Genomic DNA, 14410 nt, shown 5'->3' with positions numbered 1-14410 from the left:
CTTCCCCCCCCCCCCCCCCCCCAACCCAACAAAAAATATAGCATGTCATGATTGTTGATGCTATCTACATTCGATCAGTCGCTTCTCTGAGATAGATATTTCTGAATTACTCTGTTAAAGCTCAATAAAGTTAGATTTGAAGTTCTTTCCTTCCTTGAATAATTTAAGTTCTAGACTTCTAGTGAGTTGACCGTCAGATTTTTATTGCATGACATGTGCCATTTTTGGATTATGTGTAAGTATGTATGTATGTATGTTATTTTCTCAAACTTTTTTCGCGTTCATTTGGCATATCATCAAATGAAAGAATTAAATGCAAGAGCTGTTCATGGTCCTGGGCCCATGAATACGGTAAGACCCTTTAAGAAGATGAACGAAGATAGGACAGAAAGATATGATGAAATAGGAATCTCCATGCCCCAGTAGCTGGTGGGGGTGATTATTATTTTATGGGGTGTCCTTATCTATCTCGCATCAGGCGAGTTAAATTCAAATTTCTTTGATCACTACTGTCGGTAAATGTGGTGCAAAAGATCTAGTTTCATTTCTTGAATGATGTTCTATGGTGTCTTGATACAACTTGTGTGATGTTAGGCTGTACAAACGAACTCGACAAACGCTAGGATGATATTACTTTTCAATTGATGATGCTGTGTTAGTACTATTTGTTAGCTTCTTCTAACAGCTATCTTTAGAGATAAGATTTGCACTGTAAATGGCATGTAGATTGCAGATAGTTTTCTTGCCTTCAGGTGGCTCTTAATGGGCGATTCTGTTTGTTGTGTAACTGGGAAATCATTTTATTACTATATGTGATACCGAAGTTCTAGGAGATATCTATATATGAGATGATTTTTCTGTCAATCTGATCTATGAACTCTAGATATTATTAAGTATTGGCCTGGCAGAGGAGACACAATAATGGGCTTTGCAGCATCAAAGGAGGTAAGCATATGAAGTTTAATCTTCTTTTTCTTCAATTCCACTGATGATATTTATACCATATCTCGCCCTTGAAAGTTTCTTTGCGTTGTGCAATTTGTGATACTTAAATCTTCCCGTTTCTCTGCATTTTTCTCTATGTAGATGACATGGTAAGCATGCATTTCCAACAATGAAGGTTCTGAACCGACTATTTTGGAGAATCCAGTTTGTATGTATTCCCTTTGTGGTTCATTGAAGTTTGATATTAATATTATAACCATATTCCTTCAAGGACCCTGTATGAATCTATGCAAGGAAGTGGGCGGATAAGCTTGTTGATTCCATCTTTGCAGAATAGAATGAATGGCAGAGACGGCAAGCACAAGTGGCTGGATGAGTTTGTTGACATTCACAGAATAGAACGGATGGCGCACGGCAGACTACAGAACATTTGCACGATTGATGGCAGTCTTTTTACCCCTTGGATGTGTTGAGGATCGTAGGGAGAGGAGTCCCACATCAGCTCATTAAGAAGTTCATAATAGATTTATAAGTAAGGAATACATCTTTATTGGTATGAGGCGTTTTGAGGAAACCAAAAGTAAAGCCATGAGAGCTTACGCTCAAAGTGGGTAATATCATACCATTATGAAGAGTTCGTGATTCCAAACATGGTATTAGAGTCATGCCCTTAACTTAGCTCGGTCAATAAAATTCTCAAGTATCGAACTAAGAAGTTGTGAGTCTCGAAGGTGTAGTCAAAAGTGTCAAGTGTCGAACAAATGGTGTACTTTGTTCGAGAACTCTAGAAAAAGAGTCGATCCTCGATTAAGGGGAGACTGTTTGAGGGCTCTGTACGCCTCAAGGGAGGCTCTATGGTGTACTTTGTTTGAAGGGAGGATTGTTGGGAGAGGAGTTTGGTTGATAAGTAAAGAATACATCTTCATCGGTATGAGGCCTTTTGGGGAAACCAAAAGTAAATCCACTTGAGCTTATGTTCAAAGTTGACAATATCATACCATTATGAAGAGTCCGTGATTCCTAACAAGAGGGTCATTCTATGGAAGCAAATTCTGTTAATTCAAATGGTAACTTCCATCAACTGATACTGCCATCTTTGAGGAATATTATATATTTTCCCCCTTGTGACAGGTGAATTGATCCGATTCTGTTCTTACTTCTGATTTTGATTAATTTGCTGTAAATATGTTAAATCTAAGCTTTGTGTCTGTATCTCCAATGCTGAAGCAGAGAAATGTTGAGGAACCTACTTGACCGTGGACACGAGAAGTATCCGGTCCCATATCGAGAAATTCTGTAAGTTTCTTTAGCAGTTTCCTTCCATCAATTTAGGAACAATAGTTCCTGTTTTAGAATGTTGTAGCTTTGGCGATAGCAATAGTTGGTGTTCATAAAAGGTAGCCATATTCTGATACAACTTGCCAAAAAGAATATAGAATAGTAGTGGAAAATTTTGGTATTCATATCTAAGTTATGCTATTCTCTGGAAAGTCAAGATTTATCTGTTTAGTTGATGAATACAAAACGACTTTTAGCTACTTGAATTGAAAACTCTTTGATTACTGTAAAAAGAAAACAAACAGACTAGTGGGATTCCTTTATTGGTCAAATTTAACAACAAACCGATTGAACAAAACCAGAATGGAGGAAGGGAGAATCACATCTGCAAAGAAGCAGAATAGATTCTCTGTTGGAGAAGAAGTTCTTTGGAGCGGTCAAGAAAAAGTCAATATTCTACGGTGAGATTTCACATTGGTTAGAGGGGAGAATGAATCATTCGAAAAGGAGAACGAATCATTTCTTATAAGGATGTGGAAACCTTTTTCTAGTACACGCATTTTAAAAATCGTGAGGTTGATGACGATACGTAATGGGCTAAAGCGGACAATGTCGGCTAGCGGGGGGCTTAGGCTGTTACAAATGATATCAGTGCTAGACACTGGGCGGTGTACCAACGAAGATGTTGAGGCCTCAAGGGGGGTGGATTGTGAGATCCCACATCGGTTAGAGAGGGGAACGAATTATTCATTATAAGGGTGTGGAAATCTCTTCTTAGTAGACGCATTTTAAAAACCGTGAGGCTGACGACCATAGGTAACGGGCCAAAGAGAACAATATCTGCTAACGGTGGGCTTGAACTGTTATAAATAGTATCAGAGCCAGACACCAGGCGGTGTCCAGCAAGGATGCTAAGCCCCAAGAGGGGTGGATTGTTAGATCTCACATCAATTGGAGAGGGGAACAAAGCATTGCTTAGAAGGATGTGAAAATCTCTCCTTGATAGACGCATTTTAAAAATCGTGAGATTGATAGGGATATGTAACGTGTCAGAACAGACAATATTTGCTGGCGGTGGGCTTGGGGTCTTACAAATTGTATCAAAGCTAGGCATCGGGCGGTGTGTCAGCGAAGACGTTGAACCCCCAAAGTGGTAGATTGTGAGATCCTACATCGGTTGGAGCGGGGAATGAAGTATTCCTTATAAGGGTGTGAAAATCTCTCCCTAGTAGAAGCGTTTTAAAAACTGTGAGACTGTTGGGGATACGTAACGAACCAAAGCAGACAATATCTGTTAGCGGTGAGGTTGGTCTATTACATTCTAATTTCATGGTGAACGACCATAAATGTGATTCGGAGTTAGGCCTAGAATATTTAGGAGAAAAAAAAAGTAACATGAAGATGATATCATAAGTTTGAACCTTTTCTAACTTTCTTAATTAATACTCTTCTCAACACAAAAATTAAAAGAAGAATTATGGTATGAAGATTTGAATCCTCCTCCATCCCAATTTTTTATGCCAAAGAATGGCATAGTCTAACCTTTTAGGACAATAGTTCCCACATGCTAAGGATGCTCATCCAGCCATACTTATTCCTTTCTCTCTACTAATAAAGAATATATTTTCAATTGTAGCAAAATTTTTAAAATTTGATTCTCCTTTTTTTTGAATTATACCAATTTTACCCTCATGGGTGTGTAGCAACATATTACGTATAGTTTATATTTTGTATATCTGATTCACGATAAGTTAACTGATATTTCCATTAGTGTAACAATACTCATTTAAAACTCATTTCCAAGTAATGTATCAATAGTAGTCTATGCTTGCTTAGGATATGGAATTCGGATTCAACACTTGATGGCCTGCATCTCTTGCGATATGGTCACTCCTCGTTTCTAAAAGTGAAGACTATCCCTACAAACCAACTCGAGTTCTTTCAGCATGGTTAGTCTTTACTCACATGCATTTTAGGAAAATTCCTAAGAGGTCAACAAATATAAAATTTCTCTAAACGAAGCACGCTTAATCATGAAATTTCTATGATTGAGTTACCAAAAAAGAAGATACACCCTATTGATATAAGTAGTGACTTTCAATTCTTCTCAGCATTTCTTAGTCATTATATCTTCAGGATCGCTCTCGTTTAGATGTGGTTTCAGTTCATTTATATACCCCTCATTTATTCGGCTGTCACACGAATACTAATATCATTGTTATGTTTATATGAATTATGAGCGAGTGTTAGTAAAGTATTGATACGTTATAATATTCTTGAAATTGTATGCTTGAATGAATGTTGATGTACATTAATGATATACTTGGATTACATTTTGAATCTATATTGATGTATTATTGATACATCAATGTTATACTTAAAACTATATTTATAATGAGTGTTGATGTATTATTGGCGTTCTAATATACTTGGTATTATATTTTATCTTAATTATGAATGAATGATTGTTAATATACTTATATATAAATGAAATATTTCAAATGCATTTTGATTGAGTACTGATATCAATAATGTACTCCTACTCGAAATATATTTTGAATGAGTGTTGATGTATTACTAATATGATAGTTAGATACATTTGAAATATATTTTTAATAAATGCTGATATGCTATTGATACATAAATGTTTGAAATAAATTTTGAATGGATGTTGATCAATGTTATTAAAACTGTATTTTAAAATAAATGTGACGAGAATGAAGTATTCAAGACATGATTTTTAAGCAACTTAGCGAGTTGGAATCGACTTTGGGAGGGTTTAAGAAGTGAGTTTAACACATTTAGTTCCATTTAAATACAAATAACAGGTAGATTGCTTATTCGTATTTTTATACTCATTCTTCCCGTTCTTTATTTCTCAAATGAGTTTAGGATGGTAGGAAAATCTTGGATCCGTGCAGCTACGAGGACATTGCTAGATTTGAGTCGTTTTCCTTAACTGCTTTAATCTCTTAACATATTTATTGTTCTAAGAGTCTCCCGTTTATGTGATATTTTTCATGTGAAATAAACCTGTGACAATTGTTCGTACGTGTGCATTAGTTAAATTGTATCACTAGGGTTAGTGGACCTATATTTTGATTTTGACCATGATTAGTTAGTCTATGATTTTTGAAAACTAATCACAAGCTTACAAATGATCGGTACCTACGGTGGTTTGTTTAGGGTCATGCTAGGTAATCCTATTTTGAGGCAAACCACGTGTGATCTAGTTTTGAACGTTCTTAGGTCCCTCAAATTTACAATACTTTTTTACTTTGTGCGCTTATCTAACCCCATTAAGAGAGTTACTAAGAATTAGTAATATTGTCTAACGACTCTGAGCGATCTAAACCCAGAAAGTCGAATCAGAGTTAGGTGTAGGTTGGTAAAAGAGAGGCTTCTAGAACATAGAATCGTATCAATTAGTCAACTATATAAATAAAACCTATAACTTTTACTCAGAGATAATAAACATTTGATATACGTCGATATATCATTATTTTATCTATATACTAGTAGAATCTAAACCTCGACAATATTTAAGTCCATATTACCCTCAACAAATTCCAAATAATTTATAATAATCATCTTGCTTGCTGCCTTAAAACAATAATTTCCACGCCAACTTTGACTTCCAATCCAAAGTCAAAAGTCAACACACATTTATCTTCATGTTCTTGGCCAAGAAAATCTCTGTCGTTACCAAACTAATCACTGTTCTTTTATCTGTCTTCAAATGATTCGTTAATTAACGTAGCTGACACGACATGTTTGTTCTTTCCCTTAATTATTTTTTGTTTGGTGAGAAAATAATTATATTGAAAAAAATAACGAAATACATAGAGATTTAATTAAATTAAGTGAACTAATTAATGCATAATTCAGCTACGTTGATCAAAGCTGTTTGAAAGTATTATGAACACTAAAATTAAAAAGAATATATAAGAACCACCAAGCTATGATAATTCTTCATGCATAAACTCCTCCCCATTTGAAAGCTCTTATGAATCAAATTGTTGATCTGCAGGAAATAGGAAGAAATTAAATCAAATTTAGCAGCTTGATAGACAATTAATCAAAATAATAATCCCGATAACGTTATAGATAACAAAACAAAGAAACATATAGGTGGATGTAGTGTTCGGGATAACTCCCGTTAGCTAAGTAAAAGACACTATCTCTGTTGATACGATACATTTTGGGAAACCAAAAGTAAAGTCACGAGAAGTTATATTTCAAGTGGATAATATCATACCACTATTGACGTTTGTTCTAATCTTAACTTAACTATGTCAATAGAATCCTCGAAGATATAGTAAATTATTTGGGATAATAAGAAACTTACTGGAGAAGACCTTGGATATATAAGTAAAATACATTATCTCTATTGGTACGAAGCATTTTGAAAAACCAAAAGTAAAGTCATAAAAATTTATGTTCAAAGTAGATAATATCATACTACGGTAGACGTTTTCCCTTATCTTAACTTAGCTGTGTCAATAGAATTCTCGAAGATATAGAAAAGCTATTTGATATGATCTGCTCGATAATAAAAAACTTACTGTAGAAGATTATTCCAGTACGATTCACTTGGTTCGTCCTCGTTCATCAAAGACTCCAAGCTATCAAAAATGGAAGAAGATGAAGAAGGTGAGTTTGAATTGGTGGAGCAACCCAATGGATTTGTTTCACTCTCTGAAGTCAATGGAGGAAGAATTGGATAATAATTCTCAACTTGAACATAATCAAAATTTTCCATTTCTTCTATCTTAGCTTTATTCTTGTCCCCGTCGTCAAAACCCGACAACGACACGAACCCGCTCGTAAAACCAGCTTGAAGCTGGCTAGAGTTAAGGTTTTGGGTCGAAAAACTAGCTCGAGACGGGTTAGAGTTAGGGTTTTGAAGGCGATCGAGGGGGGTGCTGGGTAGTGCTTGAGGAGGTGTGGTAGGGTTTAGAAGTTGGCATAGATTTTGTAGTAATTGGAGCTTGACTAGTTCTGCTTGCAACTTGAGATGATCATTGTTTAGATAATTTGCTATCCCATTGAACAATTGAGAATTGTTGAGCAAATGATTTAGGTCTGTTCTTGGCTTGTGAGTGTTTGGATCGATACCCATTTGTAGAAGCTTCTTCTTCAAATGGGTATTCCAAAAGTTCTTGATTTCATTGTCGGTTCTCCCGGGAAAATGACTAGCGATTTTCGACCACCTGCACGTAATTAAAGATTAAATTTATCGTAACCTAATGATTAATATTGATTTAAAGAAAATAATCAAAACCCATTTTCGATTTTTTTAGATTCATTTCTATAAATCCACAAACAAGACCGTTAGCAGATATTGTCTGTTTTAGCCATTACGTATCACCGTCATCCTCACTGTCTCCACACTCTTATAAGAAATGTTTCGTTCTCTTCTCCAGTGAGGACGCTGGCACATCGACCAGTGTCTGGTTTTGATACCACTTGTAACAACCCAAGCCCACCACTAGCAGATATTGTCAGTTTTGGCTAGTCACGAATCGCCGTAAGTCTCATAAGAGGTCTCCACACTCTTATAAAGAATGTTTCGTTCTCCTCTCCAATCGATGTAAAATCACACACATATATACAAACCTGTTCCCAAGAACTGAATGAAGCTTAATAATAGCAGATTCTTCTTCTTCCGAGAACTTCCCTCTCTTAATATCAGGTCGAAGATAGTTAGTCCATCTCAACCGACAACTTTTTCCGCACCTATTCAAACCGGCCAGCTTCGGGAGATTTCTCCAGCTTCCATGGCCATTTCTTGCCACAAAATCAATCAATTTCTTGTCTTCCTCCGGCGTCCATGGCCCTTTCTTGACACCAATTTCATCACAACAAGGAGATCGACCCATTTTCAAGCACAAAAAACCCGACAAGAAGAGATGTGTTCTAATTTGTTTTGGTTAAGGAAAGGAAGATAAAATGGAGTTGGTTTTATAGAGGAATTAATGGCTCAAAAGATGAGTTTTTTCAAAGTCATGATATCATGGTTGGCTATGAAGAGAGTATGTTTCCGTTTTCAAGTTTAATATTTTCTTTTTGGCTTCAAAATTGTTGGATTAGGTATATACTTTTTTATTTTTTTTTTATATAATAATATAAGAATTGTATATCCAAGACGATAGCGTATACCGTCGATTAACCGTGTCAATTTAAGTAGTTGTTAGGGCTCGTTATTAAAATAAAATAGACCAAATTAATAAAAATATCCCTAAATTTTGTATTTTCTCTCGAACGTTAAAAAAATTATTGAAATTATAAGTATTTTATTTAAAATATATCCTAGTACTAATATTACCATTTTGTTTTAAAAATACGGATAAAATCTTGATATATGAATGTATACGGTCTATTGACATTGGTTATCTTTTTTTTAATGTATTTTTGAAAGTTTATTAGTATTTTTAAAACGTGGTACGATTATTTGTAGTATAAATTTTTAAAAAATTTAATGGTATTTTTGAACAATTTAGGTATTTTTGGAACAAAGTATTAATCAAAAGGAACCGTAAATATATTTTTTAATTTTTTTTTAAGATATTACATTATAAAAAAGGAGGAAGATATTCGAGCTAACCAATAAGTAGAGGTGTACATAAGTTGGATTGGTTGTCGGATTGTTTTTTTTTTTAATTATTTAAAAAATCTTATTTATCCACTAAAATATCTTCACTAGTCAGCACACATCACTAGGATCAGTTACAAACGTTAAATATTTTTAATTTTTCATAATAATCTTAAGATTATGGTCGAGTTAGGTTGAATTGTAATTCTATTTTTGGGTTGGTTAGGTTGACTCGACCAAAAAATGTTAACTTGAGAACCAACCCCGAATTTTCGATTTTTCAAAAATTTAATCCAACCCAAACGGAAAAAGAATTTGATTTGGACGGAATAATTGAGGTTGATCGAGTTATTGGATCATATTAACACTAGTTAAAGCATATGCTCTTGTCCTAAAAGTCGAAACTTTCTTTTCAGTGGTTCAATCATAAGAATTCTCGAGTTAAGCATGCTTAGCTTGGATTAATTTTATGTTCGGTGACCTTTTAAATGATGCCATAACATGTTAAAAGAACTCGTATTCGTTTGTGGGATAGTCTTCATAGATAAAATAGTCATGACTAACGATAATATCGGAGCTATCAGATGCTGGGCATGGGTCGGTACACATTCGTTTTATTATTATTATTTTTTAATTTAAAGAAAAATATGAAACAACAAGCTTTGTTGGCAGATTTTGGGACAGGAAATCAACCATCTTAACCATCTATGATTTCAACGGTAAATTTTGAGTATTTAATTAGGAACCCAAAACAATTGGGATTTGACAATCTTTTAAATAATCATATTAAAGTAATCCATTTTTTATTTATTTAATTTTAATTTTAAAAGAGACCATCTATAAACGTTTCGTTTTATAATTTGTATGGTTCTCGATTGGATCATAGCTAAGTAAATAGTAAATATAACATCAATTTTGACTCAAATTTCGATGATCCGTTCTTTCACACGATAACAACCCTTGCTCAATTTGAATTCGATACGGGATGACTATTGCTGTGAGATCTGACATCGGTTGGAGATGGAAACAGAGCATTCCTTATAAGGGTGTAGAAACCTCTCTTTAGTAGACCCGTTTTAAAACCGTGAGGCTGACGGTGATACATAACGAGCAAAACCAGACAATATCTACTAGTGGTGGGCATGTGCATTCCTCTACATCCCATGCGACATAGTTATGTTACATACTGTTAAGGATATTTAGTAATAAATTATAGTTTACCATATATATTATATTTGATATTTTATTATAAGGCAAATATCTATTTATTGTTATTTCTATTTATTACTATTTCCATATCCTTGTAATTTATTTGATTATAAATAAGATAACTTTCACACCATTTAGGTGGGGTGGATTAATCAAACATTCACACATACTCTTCATTTGAAAACTATCGGACCAACGTGAGTCATTTCAGCATGTTTTGTCCTCACTTACATGCATCCTAGAATTGAGCCACTGAAAAATGTGTACCTTGTTAGTATAGAGAGTAATTTTCAATTCTTTTAAGCCTTCCATCCTCAAGATCGCTCTCATTCGATTGTGGTCTCGGTTCATTTATTTACCTCAAATTTACTCAGGTGTCACACACACGACAATTAATACCTCGAACAAATAATTATCAATTTAATTAAGAAATTTGTATAACTAAACCCATTTAGACCCACATTAATAATAACTATTTTTACCCGATTCATTTTAAACTCAACTCAAAATCACGTCAATAAAATTATTCTTCTCCCAAAATTTCAAAAAATTACGCAGAAAAAACCGCTCGGAAATATAACTTTAGGGTATAATTTAAATTCCTTTCGATAATAATAATAATAATAAAATTGTATGAAGGAATGCCTCATTGCAAAAGTCATCAAATTTGTCAATTTATGATTATCCTTATTAAGCCATCAACAAAGAATTCATCTCAAATTCTAAAATAAATTTAAAAAATTGATAGCAATTATTGAGTCTTTAATTTCCTAAAAATAAATAAATAAATAAATAAATAAATAAAAACCCTATGAACCATATAGTTTGAGACATTTATGTATACCAAACCTTACCAAACTGTGTAGAATTGAAGCTATCAGCTTCCCATTTGTTCTTCAATTTTCAAACCTCCAACTGCCTTCACTTAATTCAAATTCAAACAAATTTAATAATAATGTTCTTGTTTTACATTCTAATTTCTTACAAAACTAGTCAAATTCCTTTGATCGAAAACTTCTAGAAGTGATCGGAAGTAAAGGGTTTGAATCTGTTTTAGTCTCTAAACTTCTCGTTCTTAATTTAAATCTTTACGTATTTCGATATTAGATCGATAATAACGAATGGATGAACCTGATATCATGTTCAATAGGTGCATAGAAAATTTGATGAAGTATAACAAAAATGTAAATAAAATAAGCTGTAAATTGAGATTTCAACATTATCATTGATATCAACCGTTTGGATTCGCTAGAAAAGTGAATCTAAGAGACGTCGTAGTAAAGGAGAGTACAAACGGTTGATATCAATGAATTTCCTTTTCGATGGCTCAATCATAGTAACTCTAAGGTTAAACGTGTTTTTTCTGGAGTAATTCTATATTGGATAACCTGACCTCTGAGAATTTTTTCTAAGATGCATGTGAGTGAGGACAAAACATGTTAAAAGGACTTACGTTTGTTTATGGGGGATAGTCTTCAAAGTGAGTAACGTGACTATGTTGCAAGGGAATGTTAGGACCATTAGATGTCGATTCCAGATTCCGAATTGTGGGTGTGAGTTATGACAAATAGAACTAAGTCCACTTATATTTTTAGCCTCCCGGAGATTTGGAAAGACTTACGATTCAAAGAACGAGCGTAAGCCCATCATCGCTAGCTAACTTCATAAAAAGATTCGTGGATATTCATGCACGCAAGAAGTCTATCATGCCAATTTTGGGAGAAGGAAGCTTAAGCTCGAAGTCGAATCAATTGAGCGTTTTAGATAAAACCGAGATCTCCATTAGAGAAAATGTCCATTTACAAAGAAAGTTAGTCCACGATTCTTGTTCTTACCGTTTCATAGAAAAATTCGGAGAAAGTTTCACGAAGCGTTCAGAAGTCGAAAATGACCATACCTAAACTGTAACAAAAATGTAAACAAAATAAACGCTAATAAGATATTCCTGTAAAATCGATACTTCTACATTATCATTGATATCGACATGTTAGAACCCTAATTGCTCGAGCTAATTACCGATAAATATATTTGAAAGTTTAGAATTTAATTTAACAAAATTAGCCATAATCGAGTGGATAAATATTAACGAAAGTAAATGTAATAAGCCTCCTTAAATCTTTGACATAATCTCAGTTGGTATTGACTTATTAATTTATTCATAGTTAGATAACGCCTTGAATACATGCAGCTCATGGAGGGTAAGCTCCATACTTGATTGTAATTTTATAATCTATAGTTTTATTTATTCGCAAACCTTATTATAATTTTATAATATATAGTTTTTATTTATTTGGTTGAAGCGACGTATCAACACATAAGAGACAGTGAGAAAAATGACAAAAAAAGTCAACCTTTCTTACATCATTAATGCCTTCCTTGACTATCTTAATAAAGTGGGATATATTGTTTTTTATTATTATTATTATTATTATTATTATTATTATTATTATTATTACTTTTATGAAGAAGATTAATTGTTAGGTGGGGTTTTACCAAAGTTGTCTGACTTCCTTGGTAGACTTTAGATTTTTTTTTCTTAAATTAATAAAATAACATTCAACCAAATAGGAATAAATATAGAGTTTTAATTAATACATAAATATCGTAAATAAGAAGATACCATCTGTGCTCCCACGACCATCCAACCAACATAAAATTTGTATGCTAAGATGTATAAACCTCCATAGACCATGTCGTAAAGGCTAAGTTATGTACGATGTAGAGGAATTATGTAAGCATGCATGGAGGTTGTTTTGCATCCATGATTATAAGATATGGGGACCCTATGCATTTTTGTATGATACGTGCTACTATGACATGGACGGACGCGTATAATATGACATTATGTTTACGATGATGTAATGATGGTCTTTCCTTCCATGGTATTCGGCATAGAGCTCATTAGCGAATGCTAGCTTGACGAGCCAGGTGTTAGGGATCATGAACCTCCATAAAGGTATGATATTTTCCACTTTCTTCTGGTTTACCCAAAATGCCTCATACCAATGGAGATGCACTCTTTACTTAAAACCCGTGATTCGATCCTGAATTAGTCAATATGAGACTCCCTCCCAACAATTTTCCATAGCCCTCCTCCCAAACAAAGTACACCATAGAGCCTCCCGTAAGGCCTATAGAGCCTTTGAATAACCTCCCCTTAATCAAGGCTCGACTCCTTTTTCTAGAGTTCTCGAACAAAGTATACCATTTTTCAACCCTTGAGTCACTTTTGACTACACCTTCGAAGCTCACAACTCGACACTTGAGGATTTTATTGACATGAGTAAGTTAAGAGCATGACTCTAATACTGTTAGGAATCACAAACTTCCACAATGGTATGATACTGTCTACTTTGAGCAAAGCTCTCATGGCTATGCTTTTGGTTTCCCTAAAAGGCCTCATACCAATGGAGATATATGTGTTACTTATAAACCCATGACCATCTCCTTAATTAGCCAATGTGTGACTTCATCTCAACAATTCTTAACATAAGGCCCGTGTGAGCCCGTCTTGTGGACCCATGCTTGTGTAGGTCACGTGTAGGGAAGTAATACACATCCAATTTTGTCCGGACTAGAAAGCTACCTAAGGCCATGATATGCTATGTTAGAAGGGATCGTATAAGTCCCACCATGTTGCATGTATTTGCATTTTTCAACCTCAATAGTGAGGTTACTTACTGAGTATTTCTTATAATACACAAGTCATGTGCTACTCTTACATTTCAAGTAAAGGTAAGGCACCGCTGTACGAATGACGGGGGAGTCGACTTTAAAACTATGGAACTTGTGTTAGAATCGTTGCATTTTATTTATTTTGTAGCTCTTAGAATAGATCAAAACATTATTTTGTTCTTTTGTTTGTTTTAGTTAAAATTTGGCGTTATTTATCTTTCCGTTGTTTTGTTTTAAGACGTTTATTATGAATGTCTAAGTCCATACCCACTCTTAATAGATGTAGTTATTCTCCTCTTTATATACTAAGACAAAAGCAATCACGAACGTCAAATAGTTTAACCTTAATCATATACGTAACAAGCAAACATAATGTCAACACGAACCTAACTTAGTTCTTATAGCATCTGTAAGAGCTCAAATCCACTGTTAGCAGATATGGTTCTCTTTGAGCTTTTCTCTCAAGGTTTTTTAAACGCATCCGATAGGGAGAGATTTTCACGCTTTTATAAAGAACGTTTGGTTCCCCTCTCCAACCGATGTGAGATCTCAAAATCCACCTCCCCCCCCCCCCCCCCCCCCCCCCCCCCCCCCCCCCCCCCCCCCCCCCCCCCCCCCCCCCCCCCCCCCCCCCCCCCCCCCCCCCCCCCCCCCCCCCCCCCCCCCCCCCCCCCCCCCCCCCCCCCCCCCCCCCCCCCCCCCCCCCCC

General features: G+C 34.8%; 1 protein-coding gene across 1 annotated transcript; it reads right to left on the bottom strand.

Annotated features, from left to right (window-relative positions):
* Positions 1-6116: 6116 nt before the first annotated feature.
* Positions 6117-8130, bottom strand: LOC111466863 (transcription factor MYB41-like). The gene is made up of 3 exons (XM_023111533.1): positions 7843-8130; positions 6789-7436; positions 6117-6247 (listed from the first exon to the last, which is right to left on the bottom strand). The coding sequence occupies exons 1-3, from the start codon at positions 8103-8105 to the stop codon at positions 6235-6237; spliced, it is 924 nt and encodes a 307-aa protein (XP_022967301.1). The 5' UTR covers positions 8106-8130; the 3' UTR covers positions 6117-6234.
* Positions 8131-14410: the final 6280 nt, after the last annotated feature.

This window comes from Cucurbita maxima, unplaced genomic scaffold (assembly GCF_002738345.1).
Source record: "Cucurbita maxima cultivar Rimu unplaced genomic scaffold, Cmax_1.0 Cma_Scf00032, whole genome shotgun sequence".
NCBI lineage: Eukaryota > Viridiplantae > Streptophyta > Magnoliopsida > Cucurbitales > Cucurbitaceae > Cucurbita > Cucurbita maxima.
Note: the sequence above shows the minus strand (reverse complement) of the source record. Positions and strands in the feature narration are given on the sequence as shown.

Excerpts from the sequence above, each read along its gene's own strand:
- LOC111466863 (XM_023111533.1), bottom strand. The coding sequence starts at position 8,105 with ATGGGTCGATCTCCTTGTTGTGATGAAATTGGTGTCAAGAAAGGGCCA. Across the intron at positions 7,437-7,842 it reads CATTCAGTTCTTGGGAACAG|GTGGTCGAAAATCGCTAGTC; the intron begins GTTTGTATATAT and ends AATTACGTGCAG.